Below are 22334 nucleotides of genomic sequence, written 5' to 3' on the forward strand. Positions count from 1 at the left end.
GACAACAATAGTTTGAATCAGACTGATTTCAGAATTGAGATTTTAAGAAGAAAGGTGGGTAGAGGTGGCTCTATGAATAGCTAATTGTAAAAAGGCCATCTTATGAGAATGCGGGTGTACTGAAGTGAATGGTATAATTTGATCAGAAGTGGTTTCTTTATGGAAGATGTTGAAGCTAATTTTGTCATCTACTATCGTAAGAGTGAGATTATGTAGTTTTAGTTGCCAGAACTCATTGAACATATTAAAAAGTCTATAAATACAGTTATTAGGCCCTTTGTAAATGATCAAAATGTCATTGACATACCTAGCACATGAAAGAATGCCTACAGTTGAAGCTGAAGAATGAATATAATTAATAATAATTAAGTTAATGCATGGTTGCTAGACCTCAGCCAATAAAAATGTTTAAAATTACAAGATAAAGTATGTTGTATAATTTTGATTTCTTGGTTGACTGTCTTACACTGGTTCTCTTACAATCAGTCACTGAATTGTCTGTATAGCATTTGTAGCATTTTGCTAGGTGCACACTAATTGTCTCACTGTGAGTCTTCCATACTCTGGTAGTGGAGCTCGGTCTGCGGCATCTTAAAAAGATGCACGGTCAGATTGTGTGCAGTCAGTAGAAGCAAAGACAGTGTCCTCTGTGGATGTGTGTAGTGCCACCTGTAACTTGATGTTGAGCGCTGCAGAGAGCATGTCGTGCTGGCAGCCTATTTGTGTGTGTCTTCTTCCGCTGAGATGTGAGTGGTGCGCGATGTGCAGTTGACATACACTGTCAATACTGCAGATTTTACTGCCCTCTTGAATCCATCTCTCATTTGTGGCCTTCTCCCCTGCTTTCATGTAGTGTTTGTTAAAATGTGTGCAGTACATCTCTCTTTTTCAATATATTATTCATAAGTACAACTTCATTTTCTTACATCTTATCTACCTTCCTCTTTCCTAATACAAAGTAGACTACAGTTGTGGACCTTTATTTATAATGGCGATGAAATTGCAATTGTGGATATTATTTTCTGTTCGATATATAAATATACCTTTTCTTGCAGGCACGGAAAGAAAAAGATCTTGGAAATGAAGCGTACAAGAAGAAAAAGTTTGAAGAGGCTTTGAACCATTATAACAAAGCAGTTGAACTCGATCCGACTGATATGACCTTTCTTAATAACATAGCAGGTATGAATTACTATTATGACATACTTCTGAAGAAATTCTAGCTATGTTGACTGATGAGTTTGCTACAGTTTAGATAGCTGTACGGAATGTCATCATTTATTTGCCTTTGATTGTGGTAACCTACTATGTCGCACATAATTTTTCTTTTTCTCTGTTATAGTAGTAGCTCAACCTTCGCTGTTTACTAAATACTTAAATAATGCTAATTTTTGTCAGTGTAGCGAAACACATTACTGACACTAATGCTGTTACATCTGTCATTTGTAGTTAACTACACAGTTAGTTTTTATTTTTTAGCATTGTCAAATATATTTGAGGCTACTCATATGTATGGACCCGTTTGTGGATTATGATGTGGTTTTCTTGGCAAGCTAAATTTGTCCTGCTTCAACAGATTATTAAGTCACCAGCCTGACCTTTGAAGAATGTATGGGACAAGGTGAAATAAATTGAGAGGCTGGGTACATAATTCCAGGTGGTAAAGGCCAGGAGATAATAAAAGAGAATTTCAGTTAGAGGTACTGCAAAGAAACCATGGGTAACAGAAGGAAAAACTTCAGTTGCTCGATGAAAGAAGGTAGTACAAAAATGTTTGATAAACTTCTGGAATACAGAGGTAAAATTCACTTAGGAATGAAAGAAATAGGAAGTGCAGGGGAGCTAAGGTGAATTTACTGCATAAAAATTTGAAGAAATTGAAAAGAAATGATTGACATGAAGGCTGGCTCAGCATTTAGAGAAGTCAAAACAATCTTCAGTGAAATTAAAAGCAAGGGTGATAACATTAAGAGTGCAATGGAAATTCCACTGTTAAAAACAGAGGGGAGAGGTGACAGGTGGGAACAGCACATCGGAGGCCTCCATGAGGGGGAAAGACTTCTCTGATGACAGGAGTGGACAGGGAAGAGAGAGGAGATCCAGTATTAGAATCAGAATTTAAATGAGCTTTGGAAGATTTAAGGTAAAAGAAGGCAGAAGGGTTAGATAAAATTCCATGAGAATTCCTAAAATCATTGGGGGAAGTGGCAACAAAGTGATTATTCCTGTTATGTAGAATGTATGAGTTTGCTGATATACCATCTGACATATGGAAAAACATCCACACAGTTCCAAAGATTGAGAGAGCTGACAAATGCAAGAATTATCATGTGATTAGCTTAACAGCTCATGCATCCAAGTTGCCAACAAGAATAATGTATGGGAGAATTAAAAAGAAAATTGAGGCTTTGTTAGATGATTATCAGTTTAGCTTTAGGAAAGGTAAAGACACCACAGAGGCAGTTGTGATGTTGCAGTTGATAATAGAAGCAATACTGAAGAAAAATAAAGACATGTTCATTTGTTGACTTGGAAAAAGCATTGGACAATGTCAAATGCTGCAAAATACACGAAATTCGAGGAAAATAGGATTAAGTTGTAGAGGAAGATGGATAATATGCAGTATGTACAAAAGCCAGAAGTGAACAGTAAGAATGGAAGACCAAGAATGGAGTGTTCAGATTAAAGAGGGTATACAGGTAAGACAGGGATTTAATCTTTCACCTGTAATGTCTACCCTGTACATTGAAGAAGCAATGCCAGAAATGAAAGAAGGTTCAAGAATGGGGTTAAAATTGAAGGTGAAAGGATATCAGTGATAAAATTTTCTGGTGACATTGGGGTCCTTAGTGAAAGTGAAGAATAACAGGATCTCCTGAATAGGATTAATAGTCTAATAAGTACAGAATATACTTCTCTTTGCCTTCAGCATTTGTCTCACGTGCCTGAGGGGTCCACTACATGGGTCTGTTGTCTCCATTCTTTATCACAGGTGCATCTGGGTGGATGTTATTGCATTTAAGGTCTTTATACAGCCCAATGTTGCTTAGGTCGTCCTTTGTATCTATGGCTGACTACTTCAAGTGTTTGCAATAGTCATCACTGGACCATAAAACATGCCCAGACCATCAATGACTGCTCTCACACATCTTGTCTTGGATTGATGCAACACCAAACTGTCATTAAAAATGTGATCTAACTTAGTGAGGCTCGCTGTTAACCTTATCTTCGTTTACATTATACTTAGGTTGTGTTGTCTCAACTGTAGACGGCCAACGCTCACAACCATACAAGGCAACTGGTCAGATGACAGTGTGATAGATTTTTTATTTTAAATTGGCTTTTATCCTGCGGCCATAAGTGACTCCGCTTGTTGTTCGCCACTTCATCCAGGCTGCTGAGTTCTGGTGTTAACATCTTTGGTGAGTCGGCCGTCAACGGTGATTGTGGAACCTAGGTACTTACTCACATGAGTCAGATCTTCACAATTAAGTGTGATGCTTCCAGTTTCATGTCTCTCTGATGTCATGTCTTCGGTTGTTTTTTCAAATTAATGTGCAAACCGTGTTGTGCCAACCGGTCACTCCATTCTTCAGTTAGGTTCTTCAGATCAAGCTTGTTTTCTGCTGCCAGCATCACATCGTCAGCATAAAGTAGGGTCCATGGTAATGGCCGGTGCAGATCAGCTGTCACGGCGTCCATTACAAGAATGAATAGAAGTGGTGATAATGAAGAAACTTGATGGATGCCAACTGTGATGGGGAAGTCCTTGGGTAGTCCTTGGGTAGTCCTTGGGTAGTCCTGAGGTTGTACAGACTTAACTTCTCGGCTGTGCATAAAATAACTGTACCCAGTTAATAAGCTGCTCTGGCACATCTTGTCGAAGTGCTAGCCAGATGAGACTGTGTGCCACCAGATCAAAGGCCAGGAATGCTAGATGCAGTGGCTTGGCTTTCTCATGATGTTTCTCGACTAACAGTCTTGCAGCATGAACCGCATCAGTTGTGCCGCAGTTCTTCACAAGTCCAGCCTGGTTTCTGGAAATCCGTGTGATCTCACGGATCCTTTGGTCCAGAACACGCTCAGAGGTTTTCATGAAGTGCCAGAGAAGTCAAATTGGATGGTAGTTGGTGCACTCAGTGGGATTCCCCTTCTTAAAGATGGGCATAGTGATGCTCTGCTGCCGATCAGTTGGTTTTTGTTCCTCGTCAGTGATCTTACTGAAGAGTTCTATTAACCATTTGGCTGCCTTCCAATGATGCGAACACCATAACTCTGCTGGAAGGTCATCTGGGCCGGTGGCTTTCCCTGGCTTCATTTTCCTCAAAGCAGTTTTGACCTCTTAGACTGCAATTTTTTTTACGGGCTCTTAAACAACATGGAGTGAAAGGATTCGTGATCACAAAGTAGATGAAGTTAAGGAATTCTGCTATGTAGGCAGCAAAATAAACCATAATGGATGGAGCAAGATTAGCACTGGTAAAAATAACATTCCTGGAGAAGAGAAGTCTACTAGTATCAAACATAGGCCTTAATTTGAGGAAGCAGTTTCTGAGACTTGGGAAAACCAGAGCAGAAGAAATTCAAAGCTTTTGAGATGCGGTTCTACAGATGTAGGTTGAAAATTAAATGCACTGATAGGATGCAGAACAAGTAGGTTCTCTGAGAATTGGCGAGGAAAGGAACATATGGGAAACATTGACAAGAAGGGACAGGATGGTAGGAAATATGTTAAGACATCAGGCGATAACTTCCCTGGTACTATAGGGAGCCAACAGAATGGTAGGAAATATGTTAAGACATAAGGGGATAACTTCCCTGGTACTATAGGGAGCCAACAGACGTGCCGCAGTGATAACATCAGTTCCCATCAGATCACCGAAGTTAAGCACTGTTGGGCTGGGCTAGCATTAGGATGGGTAACCATATGGTCTGCCGTAAGTTGGGTGCACTCAGCCCTTGTGAAGCAAAAGGAGGAGCTGCTTGACTGAGAAGTAGTGGCTCTGGTATCGTAAACTGACATACAACTGGGAGAGTGGCTTGCTGACCACATGCTCCTCCATTTCTGTATCCAGTTCACCGGTGGGCTGAGAGGATGACATGGTGGCCGGTCAGTACCATTGGGCCTTCAAGGCCTGTTTGGGCAGAGTTTAGTTTAGACGGAGTTGTCAAGAGTAAAAACTCTAGTGGAAGACATAAATTGGCATGCATCCAGCAAATAACAAAAAAGGGTAGTCACCCTGTGGGGTTATGCGCTTCGGAGACATTAATGATAAATAGGTCCTATTCTGTATACCTGATGGGATCATTGCTGAATTGTATGGGTGATGTAGCACTCACTTTTAGGTCTGGATCAAATACCAGATTACGAAACCATTCTATTTCAGAACTGTAATACATACTATAAAAAGGCTACGGAACTAAAACCATTGTGGTACAAAATGTCACTGACCTGGTGGTCCTGATCTCCATGCCCTAGGCTAAGGCGGCCTGAGCTTGTTTACAATGTATTTTGCATAAATTTTGGTAGTGAAGGGTATAAAAAAAGTGCAAGATTTCAAGAAATATTAGGTTGTTGTAACTTTTTTTATTAAAAGAAAAAAGATTTAAGTGTGCACCTCTGTAGATGATTGAGAAAACACCCAAAACTGGTCACGATGAAATTTGATTCCTAGCAATGTCTATGTTTTTTTATTTTTTTTTATTTATTTATTTATTTATTTGTCAAATTTTACATCCTTCATATCCAGTAATGTTCCTTAATGTGCAAAATGCTGAGCTGTACTGTGGTTTAGAGATCACATTAAACTCTAGGTCCCCTTATGACTGGTCAGAGGAAGGCAAGAGCATACCATCTTCAGTAGGACCCATGCCCCAATAGAGCACTGTGGTGTTTAAACCACAAGACTCACTTTTTTTCCGAGAGAAGCATGGACAAAAAATATTGCTTTAGTTCCTATGTGTTTATTCAGATTCAACAAGTCCAAACAGTTGTTTACGTTTTTAGAACTATGTGATAAATTAAGTAATAAAGCTTGTTACAGTTCTTCAAATTACACCACTCTTGATATGTCATAGATCTGGTGGTCACTATTTTGTTTGTTGCAGCTGTGTATTTTGAACAAAAGGAGTATAAAAAGTGCATTGAACAGTGTGAAAAGGCTATTGAAATTGGGAGAGAAAATAGGGCTGATTTTAAATTGATTGCCAAAGCCTTTACCAGAATTGGGAATGCCCACAAAAAACTTGGGGTAAGTGATTTTCTGTAAAAAGATAACTTCAGAATTTTCTTGGTATGTTAAGTGATTGTATAGTGGCAGTTTGTACTGTAATACTGTCATATTTATCGTGTATCAAGAAAGAAGGGTAACACCATGATCTCTTAATGTATCAGTTGCTGTATTGATTTACTAATTAGGCAGAAAGTAGGTTAGTGCACACGGAAGTTAACCTTCCAATAACTACTTTTTGAATTTTTGTGTATTGAATGGCCCATTATGGTTGCAGATGGATTACTAACCACACATCATAGTTGAGGAAGCTGGTTGTCAGGACCATGGATTTGTCATGTTTTATCTGAATGCAGTGGGTGTAACGATAAATTTCCATCAAGCTCCATGGTCTTGTCTAACAAAAGAAATGCGCATTTACGTATTTTCAGTCAGTTGATCACAGTTTTGGGATTGTGAAAATATATGAATAATTTCGTGTACTAGAAAACATTGAGTAGTTCAACTTTGACTGTAACTGGTGTAAAGTATGGCCTTTCATTTAAGATGATCGATGAAATAATTAAGAAATGTGTAAATTTCGAGCATTGTAGAACTTCTGTAAACTGTTGCTAAAATAGACAAGATGTCTCATCACATAAGAGACACTAAATCACAAACAGTTAGAAAGAAAGAGTGAAAAGATAAAATATTAAAGTTCCAAGTGAAGACGTTGTTGTTTGCAGCGCAGTTTAACATATTGATGGAAGAAATAAAGAAAAAGTTCTTTACTATTACAGGATTGGTATTAGTATGTCCTTGTTCTTACTTTGCTACTGGTAGTTGTGTGCTGCTGTTCCACAGAAAGTCCAATTCCTGGATTTACAGTAACAATACTTCTTTGTGTTGTCACATTCATCAACTGTGAACTAATGCTGGAATTAATACTGCTTGCTTTGCATGTACTACAGTCAATTTGTAAATACACAAAATGTAACAATTTTTTCTTTTCTTTGTCTCATGATATCATTTTCAGGACCTGTACAGTGCAAAAACTGCATTTGAAAAATCCATGTCGGAGTTCAGGAACCCTGAGGTGAAGGCTTTGCTTTCAAATGTAGAGAGAGAGATAAAAGAAGTGGAGCGAAAGGCATACATTGATCCAGCTAAGGCAGAAGAAGAGAAGGAGAAAGGAAATGAACTCTTCAAAAATGGTATGTTATAAAGTTACATTATTATTAAAAGAGATGTTTATCTGCGTTAATGTTAATACAGAATGACTTATAGAGGTACATTAGTTATTATGGCAGCAGTCGTATGCTTTTGATTGTGAATTTTTAAATCCTTATCAACAAGTTTTTCACAGATTATCTTCCAAAATATTAATCAGTTCTATTTGAATATCCCTCATAAAGATTGCAATCAAAACCATGAATATATTCATGTATAGCAGAACATAGATTGGAAACTAACGGACAGATTTGACAAAAACTGAAGTGTTTATTCAGTGTGGTATGCACAAAAGCAAAGAATAACACAAGAGCTTTATAACAACCAGGTATTGGTGCTGCCTTTGCAATATTTTGGAATTATCTCCTCAATACATGCAATGTGGAACTCAAATTCTTCTTACTATGTTTAATATTGTTGAGGAAAAATGCATTTTAAATAAAGGTCACATTTTGGAACTGTTCACCCCAATAAAATCTTGGATATTTTTCCTGAGCATTTTTTTTTTCCAGAAAAGATATTAAATACCAGGAATAGAAAAATTATTTCAATTTTAAGTTAACTGTTAAATCCAACTGATAAAGTTACTTTTTTATGATGCACTGTGGAAAATTCTTCAGAATAAAGCATTGCCATAACTTCGAAGCTCGCTTCCGTGATATTATGTTGCTGATTCATCAACACTTAGCTATGGTGTAAAAGTAGGTTCTCTGAGTATATTAGAATAATGAAGGCTTGGAAAGTTGCTTTTTCAATGAATTCAGAAAATCTTTGTTTCTCATCAGACTGTCTACGAGGTGCGACAATAAAGTAATGAGACTGGTGTGTGTGTGTGTGTGGGGGGGGGGGGGGGGAGGAGGAGTTGCTTACCGTTTTAGTCAAGTTTAGTGTTGTCTCCTTCAAAGTATTTCCCTTCTGAATGCACACACTTTTTCCAGCACTTCTGCCATTGATGGTAACATTTCTGGAACTCATCTCCTGTAATATCCTCAAAGACCCTTGTCACAGCTTTTTGGACGTCTCGTGTTTGAAAATGGTGTACGTTGACCACCGTTTTGACTCTTGGAAATAGGAAAAAGTCACATGGAGCATTATCTGGTAAATAAGGTGGCTGTGGTAGTACTGAAATTTGTTTTGAGGTTAAAAATTGCTGTACTGACAGAGTAATATGGGAGGCGCATTATCGTGATGCACAATCTTCAGTTATTTGACGGACCGTTTCTAGATTGATGTTCAGTTCTGCAATCATTTTCACGGATAATCTTCGATCAGATCATAAGAGTTGACATCTGTCTGTGAGGTTGATGGTCGTCGACTGCGGTCTTCATCTTCAACATTCATTCTGCCTTCACAAAACATTTTATGCCAACGAAAAACTTGAGCCCTTGACATAACCTCCTCTCCAAAAGCCTTCTGAAGCTTACCGTAAGTTGTTGTCGCGTTTTCACCCAATTTAATGCAAAAATAAGTGGCATGCCGTTCCGCAATATTATGTGGTTTCATTTCCGTGATGAGACACACATACATGTTAACTTATTACAGCACAACTCATGACTGAGCAGTTGCATCAATGTGCTGCTTGGACTAGAAGCAGCTTATAGACCAAGGTCAAAGATATTGTGCCTACACAAGCCTGCAGGGTTGCCACATCTTGCAAAGAAAATAAGTCTCATTACTTATTGTTGCACCTCGTGTACAGTAATCATTGATAAGAGATCATCTTAGGGTTGAAACAAGAACTCATTTTGATATTTCAGTGCATGTGTGGCTGAAGAAACGGTTGACAGACTTAGTTGTAAACACAGTCTACATGGACTGGTGGTGTGTTATTCAAAAGCTTGTTTGTTTCATCACCAAAAATTACTTTTTCAAAAATGTTATCTTTGAGCTTGTTTTAACATGGAATAGAATTAATTTGAAATAGGTTATTTTAAAAACTCTTAAAGTCCCAGGAGGAGCGGTCCATATTCAGGGATATGAAAGGAGTGATCATTTGAAGCAAGAAAGTCAAGTTAACATGGGCACTAAAAGCATACCCGAAAAGCTATGAGCATGTGTCCAGTAGAAGTGATTTTTCACAGTGGCAAAGATGAAAAGTGCTCGTAGGGTCATTCCATGCCAAGTGGTGTAGAGGTTCCCACGTGAGCATCACTGAGTTTGATAAATTTTTTTGTAACACTTACACCTGCGTGCGCGTCCGCGCATGTGTGTGCGTAGCTCAGACTTGGTGTTGTTGTTGTTGTTGTTGTTGTTGTTGTTGTGCAAAGAAAACTGTGTTTGTAGAAAATGCATGTCTTTCTGCTAAAGTTTCTTACTGTACGTGGGTAAGGCAAAAAGTGTTGTCAATAGTTTTATTTATTACACATTTTAAAGTGGTGTTGTGTGTTTGTTCGGGTAAAATGAGATGTTGTGTAACATAAAACACTCTTTGTGGATGGTTTTATGGCAATAAAAATTTATTTCGAGTTGATTATGTATATTGGGAGTATGAGCCTTCATTTATAACAGTTACAGAATAGATGACTAAATTCAAAAGAGGCTGTATTACTTACATAAGTTTATCCATGTATGTGTCCAAAAACCAAAAACACTATTACAGCTGGAAAGTACATGATAGAGTACTGCAAAGTTGACAATTATGGTATACATTATAACTGACATCATAGCCATGACACGAGTAATTCATTATGGGTTTTGCTATGGTTTGATAAGTCTAGTAAAAGCAAGAAAAAATGGTTGTTCTGTAAACAGCTCACTTACACCCTGACAGTCTCATTTGCGTCTTGCACAGTTATCCTTCATCATTTTCATCCCACTGGAAAAAAGTTTCTGTCGAACTCTGCAAAATAATTGTTGACTGCAAATATCACTTCCTCTTTTGGTGGAAAATTTATTCCCAGGAAGCCAAAGTTGCAAGGTAGGGAACAGGCAGAAGTCATTTGGGGCTAAGTCTGGTGAATAGGGTTGATGAGGGACCAATTCAAAGCCCAGTTCCTGCACTTCTGGCATTGCTATTGCTGATGGTGAAAGAGCCCTTTCTTGCATGCCAAGCTTGGTTGTTTTACAGCCAATTCAAGTTTCAGACAACCTACAGGGTGCGTTCCGAAAGTAATGCAATTATTTTTTTTAAAGTAATTTATTGAACAGATTTGCACAAACACTTAAAATTCTTCAAAGTACTGTCCTTGGGCCTCTACACATTTTTTCCAGCGACTCTGCCATGACCGGTACGCGCCCTGGAAGGCGTCTTCTGGGACCTCTCGCAAGGTCTTCGTCACGGCAGATTGGATCTCATCTATGGACGAAAAACGGGTTCCTTTCAGGGCTGACTTAATCCTAGGAAACAAAAAGAAGTCAGCTGGGGCGAGGTCAGGACTATAGGGGTGGTGGGGCAGCGTTGGCACCTGGTGTTTGGCCAGGAACTCGCGGACTCGTAGCGCGTTGTGGCAAGGCGCGTTGTCGTGATGGAGTTGCCAGGTATCTGAGATGTCCTTTCTCGTCCTGACGACCCTTTTGCGGAGTCTTTCCAGCACATCCACGTAGTAGGCAGCGTTAACTGTCTGTCCTTGAAGAACAAACTCCTTATGGACCACTCCTTTGCTGTCGAAAAAAGACAATGAGCATTGTTTTCACTTTTGATTTGCTCATTCTTGCCTTTTTGGGCTGGGGGGACTGATCAGTGTGCCACTTAGAGCTTTGGCGTTTTGTTTCTGGGTCGTATTCAAAAACCCAGGTTTCATCACCAGTGATGACGTTGTCCAAATAATCAGGTTCAATTTCAACACGTTGCAAAAGTTCACTTGAAATTTCCGCTCGGTTGGTCTTTTCGTCGTCTGACAACACCTTTGGCACGAGCCGGGCGCACACTTTCCTCATCGCTAAATCTTCAGTAACAATGCGAAAAACAACAGTAGACGACAAGTTCAGTTCATTGGCAACCATCCTGATACTCAATCGACGGTCAGTCCAACAGTTGTCGCACACGAGCCACATTGTTGTCGGTTTTGCTGGTTGACGGCCGCCCAGAGCGTTGTTCGTCGTGAACCTCTTCCCGGCCTTCCTTAAAGGCCTTTAACCACCTCGAAACTTGTGAGTAGGACAGAGCAGAGTCCCCGTAAGCCTCACGAATCATTTTGTTAGTCTCCTCAAAAGATTTGTTCAGTTTAGCACAAAACTTAATCGCGTAACGTTGCTCGATCGTCGATTCCATTTTTTCCGTGACACGGTCGGCGCGCAGAGGTTTACAATAACAGACGTCCTGCCGCTTCCACAGCTCGGAGAGCACTGAAACTGGTTTCGCGGCAAAGCTTAGCGTCCCCCTCACCTACTCCATGTGGCCCGCTCCCACTCCGACTACTAGGAGCGGCGCGGGAAATTCAATTGCATTACTTTTGGAACGTACCCTGTATCAACAGATCACAATAGGGTCCAGTTATGAAATGAAATGTCATGTGGCTAGGGCCTCTCGTGGGGTAAACCATTTGCGTGGTGTAAGTCTTTTGAATCAACGAAACTTCGGCGACTTGTGTGTCGAATAGGGTCAAGTTATGATTCTGCCTTTTTCCAAGTAATTCATGATCATCATTTCTTGAGAATCCCGAAGAAACACTGACCATCATCTGAATAGCTGACAAAATGCACTTTGCCTTCTTTCGTGCATTTTCACCAATCTTTGTCCACTGTTTTGACTGCTGTTTAGAGTTTGCTGTTCAATCTTGGATGCCAGTTTCATCAACAGTCACAAATCGGTGCCAAAAGTCATACAGTTTGTGATTAAATATATCCAGACATTGTATTCAAATATTGTACCTAATATGCTTTTGGTCGACTGAGACGTTGTGGACTCGCCTTGCAAAAAGCTTCTTCATGACCAATTCTCCATGCAGGACATATGCACTCACTCAGTTGAGATGCCTACAGCCTCAGCAAATTCACAAATTTTTATTCAACAGTCTTGCATTTCCAAGCCATGGGCTTTGTGTGTAGTTCCTTTTAGGTAATCTCAGCTGGCCGGCTGAAGCACGTTTCACCTTGAGTGCTTGTACAACTTTATTTAAAATACATTAACACAAAAATAGTGATGCTGAACCCACATGAACTTCATCCAATTCTGTTTTGATTTGTTTGCCACTCCAGACCTTCAAATGAAAATGTTTAATTGCAGCATGAAACTGTTTCGTTTATTTTCAATGGCATTTGACACACTGACTGATTCAAAGGGCTGTCAAAGCTCTGTGTACAATTGTTAGAATAGTCAAGCTTACCAACCATGAAGGCACAACATAAATGTTCCATTCTTTCATGGAAATTTACCAGGTTTTTACCAAACCACATTTGTAAGCTTTTTATGTCATGGATGAAAGTAAAACAGAATTTCTCATTGATTTTGTAACTGAAGAACATAATGATTTACCTCAAAGACCTGCCAATAACATTTATTGGGCAAAACAGTTACCATTAACATTAAGAATAGATGCATTCTACATACTCAACTAAATTTTTAAATGTTCTTAATATATGCTGGAGTACAAAGTATATCCTGAGGATTGGGCGGGATCAGTTGCAATACCATTTTTACAGGAAAGACAACAGAAAAGATTTCACATATAGGGGCACAAAGCTTTAAACAGCACCTTATACAACCACTGTTAAAATTATTATGGGGTGCATGATCACAACTAACAAGTCCCTTTCAGCAGATGAGCAGCTTAGTTTCAGGGAAGGACATTTTTGTTGTGACTTTGTATTCACAGTGAATAATAGATTCAGAAGAAATTGCTGTTCACTATAGAAATCTGTATTTTATTCAGTGATGTACAAAAGCATTTGACAAAAGTTGTGCCCAAGCTTTGAAAGTTATGAAAGAGAAGGCCTATCCACTTGGTGTAACAGAAGTCATAAGGGCCTTGTGTATGGAAACTTAACATCTGTGTTGGTGTTGGGGGTAGTGATCCACTGATGCATTGCAGACCATGAGTTTAGACTACAGTACCGCTATCGGACATACAGTTGTCTGTGCATCAACTCTTCAGCTCACTTTGAAATTGGAACTGGAGATATCCATCAATAATATATTATTATACATTATACATTCAGAGAGGAATATCCAGTCCATTCAAATATTGTAATTGGTGTGAACATAATTGAGCAGGTTAGCAAATATAACTACTTGGCATGCTTGATTTCCTATGTCCAAGGTGCAGATCTGAGAAATAGTTTAAGAAATCCCAACTGAGTGTAACAGTATAATCAGAAGTCATGAATGAGATTTTACATAGCGATGATAATGATTGTGACATTAATGGTTTCTCTGGTTGAACTTTGGAAAGGAAAGAGAAGAGAGCTATTGAAATGGGAAATGACATTTCTGAGAAAAATATTGGGGTGGAGAGGGAAGAGAGGGTGGGGGTTATAATTCAGACACAAAATAAGAAAATTGCACATCAAACAGGAATTAAAGATATTTTATGAGTTAAGAGATCGAATAATAAGTACACTACTGGTACTCTACCAAAGGGGACGCCTGCAGAAAAGGCTTTCCTCTTCAAATTGCCTGCTCAGAGACATATTGGACATACACGGTAGAGATGGATGACATTGGTATTTTATGAGATTTTTAAAAGAGGTAAAGAAATAGTTACCCTAATTAACTTTGTAAATAGATTAGCGATAGTTTAAATAAGTTGTTCATAATTTTAAAAGAAATTGTGCAGAGGCTGTTTGTCATATATAACGTGACTCGCTCCACATCATTGAATGATGGGGTTTATGCAACTCGATGTTTGAATGAAAGTGTTGATTCATTGAACAATATTACATGTCCGTGAAGAAAAAACTGCAAACAGCCCCACCTTTTTAGTGAATAATTTACTCCTTTCTAACTATAGTCAGATTTAAAAGTAGTTGGCACCTGACATTTGAGCCAGCCGCTGTGGCCGAGCGATTCTAGGCGCTTCAGTCTGGAACCGTGCGACCGCTACAGTTGCAGGTTCGAATCCTGCCTTGGGCATGAATGTGTGTGATGTCCTTAGGTTAGTAAGGTTTAAGTAATTCTAAGTTCTAGGGGACTGATGACCTCAGGCGTTAAGCCCCTTAGTGCTCAGAGCCATTTGAACCATTTGACATTTGAGGTTCAAAGGAGTGGCATCGTCTTGTCAAGTATTGTCTGCGGGCTGCAGCCACATTGCCTCACTCTCACTTACGATAAGAAATTTCTTCAAAGCCTCTATTGCCAACAAAACTCGGGTAAAAAAAATTAAGATTCATATACAATATAGATCATTATATTGTTTCTAAGCATGTCAAAAATCTGTTCATAATTTTAATTCTGTTCAAAGTTAACTAATTTTTTCAAACAAAGTTTCCTAATTTGTAAACAGCTTCAGGCTTGTCATATCGTATCTCAAAAACTATTGAACTAATTCATAAACATTTTTCATTGGAAACAACTCTTTCTGAAGGTGGGTATTGTATTGCATTTACTGTATGGAAGGTACTAAAATGGCTTTTTTATGTAACTGTTTCAACATATAACTTCTAGCAAATGTGAAGTTTAAAGTCTTTATTTCTCCACAAAAATCACATAAAAATACTGAAATTTAGTCAAGTTATTGAACTCGGTAGTACCTCAAAGCATTTCAATAATATTTTCAACCAATGGAAACTCCAGGTCTACAACATAGGAAAAGAGTAGATTGTTACTCACTGTGAAGATGACATTTTAGTTGCAGACAAGCACAAAAAAGTGTTACATGTTTAGGTTTTGGCCAAGGCCTCCTTCAGAAAGGAAAAACACACACACACACACACACACACACACACACACACACACACACACACACACTAATTGAAACAAGCAAAGACACCTCAAGCACACGTGACCTCCTCCTCCGACGGCTTGAACCAAAATGCAACTGTCGTATGGAATAAAAGCAGCTATCTGGAGGGGGCAGGGAATGGGAGGTGGAGTGTACAGGGTCTGTGAGGCTTGGCAAGATGGCCACCAGGGGCTGCATCACAAGACTGTTGGGCAAGGAGTCTGACGGGGGAGGGGGGAGTGGAAAAAGAGAGGAGCAGGGAAGGGGAAAGATGGGCAAGTGTGTTGGCAGAGGGCGGTACACAAGGAGGGTATGGGATGTGAATAGGGAGGTGGTGAAAGGACAGAGGGGGCAGAAACTATTGGGTGGATGGTGTGGGGACAGTAGGTTACAACAGGTTGGGATCACTATAATTTCACAAGCAACGAATGTGTTGCAAGGTTAGCTCCCAACTGCGCAATTCAGAAAAGCTGGTAGTGGAGGGGAGGACCAGGTGGCCCAGGTTGTGAAGCAGCCATTGAAGTCAAGCATATTATGTTCAGCTGCCTGGTGTGCCACAGGGTGGTATATTTTGCTCGTGGTCAGTCGTGCAGCGGCTTTATATCCTAGTGGACTGGTGGTTGGTAGTCATACCAATATAAAAAGCTTGCAGTGATGCTAGTATATGACATGGCTGATTTCACAGGTGGGGTAGGATAAGCCTGTGACAAGAATTGGAATAGTAAGTACTGGGTGGGTGGATTGGCAAATCTTGCGGTTTGGTCTTCCCTGTGGCAAGGGGTTGGGATTGGAAGAGGTATAGGGATGGACTAGAATGTTGCAAAGGTTGAATGGTTGATGGTACATCACTTTAGGAGGGGTGGAAAGGTGCTTTGGTAGTATGTCCTTAGTTTTAGTGCATTATGATAGATAGGTAATCAAAGCCCTGTGGTTGAGTTGTTCTAGTCTGGTGTGATATTGGGTGATGAAGGGGGCACTTCTTTGTAGCTGGTTCTTGGGTGGGGGTGGTTGCCTGTAGTGGAGGGTTTGTGAAAGGGGTGATGTCATGAGAGATAGTTTTAGGACTAGTCCTAGGGGATGGTGCCTGTCGGTGAAGGCCTAGATGAGACTTTCAACGTACTGGGCAAGGGACTGCCTGGAATGCCCCTTTAGATGATGGAGAGCAAGGGACTCAGTTTCAGAGATGCGATCCCGCACTAGCAGTATCTTTCAGAGGAAGCAGAGGTGATTCTGGGATGCCTGTGCCTTGGAGACGCATTTTTGCAATACGAGGTTCGTGAGGGCCAGGTACTGGCTAAATCTGAAAACGTGAAGGTTATTATGAAAGGAGGGGTGGGATCCTAAAAAAAGAAGTTTCATGGTTAGGACGTTGGGGGACTCCCATGGTTTAAGTATCATTTAAGGAACAGGATGTGGAACTGTATTTTAGCCAGGGAAATGGATACATTTCTTATCTGGTGCAGACAGATGGATCTAAAGGTCCATTGTGGTAGGGATGCAAAGGAGAAACAGCAATGATGCAGAAATGGACAAATGACAGTATTAGATGCATGTGATAACTACTTTAAATTGGATTATTTTTGGCTTGAGCCCACCAACAGGCAGTAGCAAGGATTTCTTTTGTAAATTTGACATATCAAATTTCATGGCAAAATAAATAATTCATTAAATAAGTGTGGCTGGTTTCAGGATGTTAACCACCCAACACCCACCCCCCGCCAGGTGGTTATGAAAACAGATATAGCATTCTCAAACTATCGTGGCTAAAATAAAATTAATTATATTATGAAACTGATTAGCTTAGCCGTACTACCTACCACATTGTTCATATAAGATACAAAAACAATAATGTGGCTGCATAGTTTTAGCCTGTGCAGGTCTTTTTTTCTTATAGAGGAATTTTTCCATGCACAGATAATTCTGGTGAATCCAAGTAATTAGTTTAATCGATATTGCTTTGGCATACAGAAGAGTTTTGGTAAACATGGGTGTTCATTAGTAGTGAACCTTGAGGGAAGCATATTGCAGGCGGAAATGAATCACAAACATTCTTGGCAAACTGAAAACACAAATAGTCATTGTTGTGTTGCTTGAGGCTTTCCTGACAGAGTAGTTGTAGAAATGGTTCTTGGTTGAGATATCAGATGTGTTGGGAAGGTGGCAGCTGCGTCGATGAATGAAATGCTGATAGTATTTCATGATATCTGACATCACATCCAAGAACCATTTCTACAATTGTCATTTTTGTCAGAAGTTGGTTTTGTTGTAATGTAAATGGTGTGATAACTGTGCTGCTGCTATAATCATTACATACTTAATGACATATTGAAGCTGAGTTTTTGGAAAGATTGTTTTCTTTTCTGTATACTATTGACCTATTTATAAACAAAATGAACAATTTCCACAGGCAATTATGCAGAAGCTGTCAAACACTACACAGAGGCAATAAAGCGGAATCCTGATGATCCAAAACTATACAGCAACCGTGCTGCATGTTACACAAAACTTGCTGCATTTGACTTGGGACTAAAAGACTGTGAGAAATGTCTTGAATTGGATCCAAAGTTCAGTAAGTATTGGATGCTGGTTTTAAGATTTTTCAAATTTTTCGTACTGTTCATAGTTTTAAGTTGCTAGAGTGTTTTTAGAGATACTCTTGAAATTATTAACAATAATAATAATAATAATACTGTCCTAATTTCTTACTTTTTGATAGCTCGAGGTTGGATAAGAAAAGGTAAAATTCTGCAGGGAATGCAGCAACCTGGCAAAGCCATCTCAGCATACCAAAAAGCACTGGAACTAGATCCATCAAATGCTGTAAGTTAACCATAGCTGCTTTAATGTTACCATAATAAGTGTATCATTATATTATGTTAGCTTGTTTTTTCTCTGCCCTCGAACCAAATGGTAGGAAGTTCCCTGCCTGCCTGACTAGGTGCATCATTTCTTCAGTGTGTGGTGCAATTATACTAAATAAACCTCCGAAGTTGCAGCAGTCAGACTTGGCTCATTTAAGTGATTAGTGATGTAACACTGTGGAATAATATTTTCTTCTACTTCCTGGAGGGCAGTTTCTTTCAATAAATGTGACACAGTGAATTTATCATTGACTCAATTAGAAATGACTCATGAAAAAGTCTTGCGCTTAATTGATATTGATGTGAACCTGTGGTGTTATAATGAACACGAATGATGCCATCCTGATCACTTAAAAATGATATTAATATTAGATCAGATTGACTTGGTTACACAGTTGCAACTAATTCAAGAAAATTGAATGTGTAAAAACAGGCATTTAAAGTGGGCATTTAAAGTAGGCATCAGTTTCAGAAGGAATTTTAAGTGCAAAAATGAAAGGAAACATTTAATTGGAGCGTATCATCAATGCCATGCAATACGTCATCCAATGTATTAGATGCCTGCTAAAAATGATTCATTTTGTTTTGCGTAGAGGCTTATAGTGATAGTCCATAAGAAGGTCAATTGATACAGTGCTAACAAAATTAGTAGTCTGCCCACGTCCAGCCGTCCTGATTTAGGTTTCATGTGATTTCCAGCAAATGCTGGGATGGTCTCTTTGAAAGGGTGCAGCCAGCTTCCTTCCCTAATCTGATGGGACCAATGACATCGCTGCCTGGCCCTCTCCGCAAAATCAGTCAACCAACTAACGAAAACTCAGAAGACATTATTTCATTGAGAGGTGTTTTTAGGGACCTCCATAAACCCCTCCAAATTCAGATAGATATCAAAATAAAGGAAAAACCAATGATCTAGAACAAAGACTGGTAGGTGGCACCATCATTAATGTGAATGACACTATTCTTGTTTTTCATTGTTAAAGAGAGAAGAATATTTCCAGGAGATGCCAGTTACTGAAGCACAGTTCATGTAGTTGAGTGTACTACAAATTTCTAGTGTGTGAAGAGTAAAAAGCAAAACTGTTACAGGTGTTGATGATGTACAGGACTTCTGACGTTATGTTAAACAGTTATGTAGGAAATACAAATATTGCATAACGAAAGAGGATTTTCACAAGAAACAAAAAATAATACTGTGCAACACATTGCTTTCACCCAAGCCAGCTGAATGTGTTGCCTTAATACAAATGATACTGTTTGGACCATTAAAAAAGACACATGCTCTTACACTTTGCCCAGCAAGAGATAGTGTTTTGGTATCTCTGAGGACCAGACTAACTCACTCACCAGAGTATCCTGTTATTTATCGTGATATGTGGTATACAGTGTCATGCTATTTTATTAAGCTTACTATTCTCAAATCATGAGTTAAAAATTCCTCAGAGATTCAAATTGTGTACCGAACCAGTACCCAGATCCAGAAGCAGAACTTTTGCAGCCAGTGCACTTACGAGCTTAACATCCAGGCGTGACTAAAGACTCAGCCTCACAGCTTTACTTTTGCTAGTACAGCTTCTACCTTCCAAACTTCTTAGAAGCTCCACTGCATATCTTTCTGGACTAAGACTCCTGGAAGAAGAGATATTGCAGAGCAGACGATTACGAGTGAAAGTCGTTCTTGAAGCAATGCCCTTAGGCTGTTACTAAGCCATTTCGCTGCAATACCTTTCCTTCCACGATTTGCTAGTCCAGCTAGATGTGAAGCTTCTGTGAAGTTTGGTAGGGTTAATGAGAGGTCGTGAGTCATTCCTGAACAAGTCAGTCAGAGCATTATCCATGATATGCAAGATTCTGGGTTCTATCCTTGTCTTCAATCTGTCAGGGAGTTACAGAAACACACAATTTGCTGCAGGGTGAGAGATTCAGTCATAAATAATGGGTTATATAATGAGATTATGTTCATATTTTAAATACCAAAGCATGGTACAGATTGTATTCCAGTTGTACATGGTGAGCACTGTTTACACGTGTAGTCTGAACAATGTGCCAACAAACTTGCTGCCACACTGTCTTGCTTTAAGGATCCCTTTTTGGCTTGAGAATAGAAAATTGAGTACAGAATAAAACAATTCACGAATTACGCATAAGCTATACAATGTTTTGCGGCTGTCAAGATAAAAGAATCTAGTTCCCATTGTCAGTTTCTGCGTCTTTCTTAGCTGGCCGCAGTGGGCTAGCGGTTCTAGCCACTGCAGTCTGGAACCGCGGGACTGTTACGGTCATTGGTTCGAATCCTGCATCGGGCATGGATGTGTGTGATGTCCTTAGGTTAGTTAGGTTTAAGTAGTTCTAAGTTCTATGGGACTGATGACCACAGCAGTTGAGTCCCATAGTGCTCAGAGCCATTTGAACCATTTGCGTCTTTCTTACTTTTCAAACAACCCGTTTGTGATAAACCGATGGGATATACCTTCCTCTCATTCCTTACACCCCCACCCCCACCTACTCTCCCTCCATCACACCCACCCCCACCTACTCTCCCTCCATCACACCCACCCCCACCTACTCTCCCTCCATCACACCCACCCCCACCTACTCTCACTCCATCACACCCACCTCCATCTACTCCTTCATGCCCCCCTCCTCGTCCCCGCACGCCTCCCCTCTTTTTTTGTGTCTAATGAAGCAGTTTAACCAAATAAAATACTGCGTGAATACAGCAGTAGATTTATCCAGTCAGAAGTAAAATTGGGAACCTCTGCAAGAATAAAAGTAAACTAACTAATGAGAATATTGAGTCAAAAATTTAAATAATTTGGCTAAAACATGTAACTAGTAATGTTTGAGGCTTGGCTAATGTTTTTATTTTGTTTGCATAGTTAAGCATTTTAGAGCCTTGTAGACAAATGTGAAATACACAGTTTTGCTTTTCATTTTTACTGTTACTGATGAAATTAACCTGATTTATAGGAAGCTATTGATGGCTACAGAACCTGTACAATGGCAGTAAACTCTAATCCAGAAGAAGTTCGTAAGAGGGCAATGGCTGATCCTGAAATACAAGCTATTATGCGAGATCCAGCCATGAGAGTTATTTTAGAGCAAATGCAGAATGATCCGAAAGCTCTTGCAGAGTAAGTGTACACAATTTCATATGGTTACATTCTTCAAAGTTGTTGTGAAATATTACAGCAGGATTCGTAATATTTTATTTACAAGTGATTGTGATTTATTTTTTCCAGGCATTTGCAAAATCCTGAAATTGCTTCAAAGATTCAGAAGCTTTTGGAATCAGGATTGATTGCTATTCGTTGATGTAACGAGAGACACTAATTTGCTCTGACTCATCCATTTGATCTGCACAGGTGTTGTAACATCACCAGCGCTCAGTCATCTTCGCCTGAATTGTGTGCATTTATTGGCAAATAATGTAATTCTTGTATTGTCTATGTTTCATTGTATTTTTATATTCAGGATGTGTTATTTAGACGACTGATGAATGTTTAGAAAGCCATTTGACTATTTGTTTTACTGCCAGGTGCACAGATAATTTGTTACGAGCTAACAGAAGACAGTGATAGTGTTTAATGACACTAGGAGAAGTTTTTTGATTTGTTAGTGAAACAGAGATGTTATGTGAACTTTAATTCCTACTGACACTGTAAATTATTGGCATTATTATGTGACTGTTGAAAGTGCTAATTACTGTATTCTTTCAGAATACAAAATAAAATTTATAGGGGCATATGTTCCATGAAGGAGATAAGCCCTTTACCTTTACATTATCTGTAGTAAGTTTTTATCAAATTTTTGTAATGCGAATGAGTTCATTGCTTCCTATGTCCATCAGTTCAGTATTGGAGACAAGTAACAATGGTCTTAGTCTCATGGCACACCATTTATGACAATTTATTAAATAAATTCCTGTTTATGATAAGAAGTTATTTATTTCATTAGCTATTACATTAGGCTGACAATGTCACCGTACACACAAATAATTATCGGAACAATTGTCTGCCTCTTATAACAGCAAGAGCTCTCATTCATTTCCTTTTTGTAGAAATTCAGATGTTTTTATATTGAGATGTTGTCTGTAAGGCTCTTTAAGTTCCTTTAAATTACGTCAAGCTGTGAAAATACATCAGAAATTGTTCGTATTCAGAATGTCTGTGATTAATACAACAGTTCTACAAGAGCAAAATATCAATAGCCAGTTA

At 39.2% G+C, this 22334-nt stretch overlaps 1 protein-coding gene across 1 annotated transcript in view; it reads left to right on the forward strand.

Moving 5' to 3' along the window:
• LOC126278055 (stress-induced-phosphoprotein 1-like) overlaps positions 1-21897 on the forward strand; it is a 55808-nt gene extending 33911 nt beyond the window's left edge. The window contains exons 5-11 of the mRNA XM_049977873.1: positions 1056-1182; positions 6109-6251; positions 7246-7423; positions 17664-17825; positions 17973-18076; positions 21088-21251; positions 21360-21897. Of these exons, the coding sequence (XP_049833830.1) occupies positions 1056-1182; positions 6109-6251; positions 7246-7423; positions 17664-17825; positions 17973-18076; positions 21088-21251; positions 21360-21432 (951 nt within the window). The 3' untranslated portion in view covers positions 21433-21897. The remainder of the gene's footprint in view (positions 1-1055; positions 1183-6108; positions 6252-7245; positions 7424-17663; positions 17826-17972; positions 18077-21087; positions 21252-21359) is intronic.
• The last annotated feature ends 437 nt before the right edge of the window (positions 21898-22334 follow it).

Source organism: Schistocerca gregaria, chromosome 6, assembly GCF_023897955.1.
Source record: "Schistocerca gregaria isolate iqSchGreg1 chromosome 6, iqSchGreg1.2, whole genome shotgun sequence".
NCBI lineage: Eukaryota > Metazoa > Arthropoda > Insecta > Orthoptera > Acrididae > Schistocerca > Schistocerca gregaria.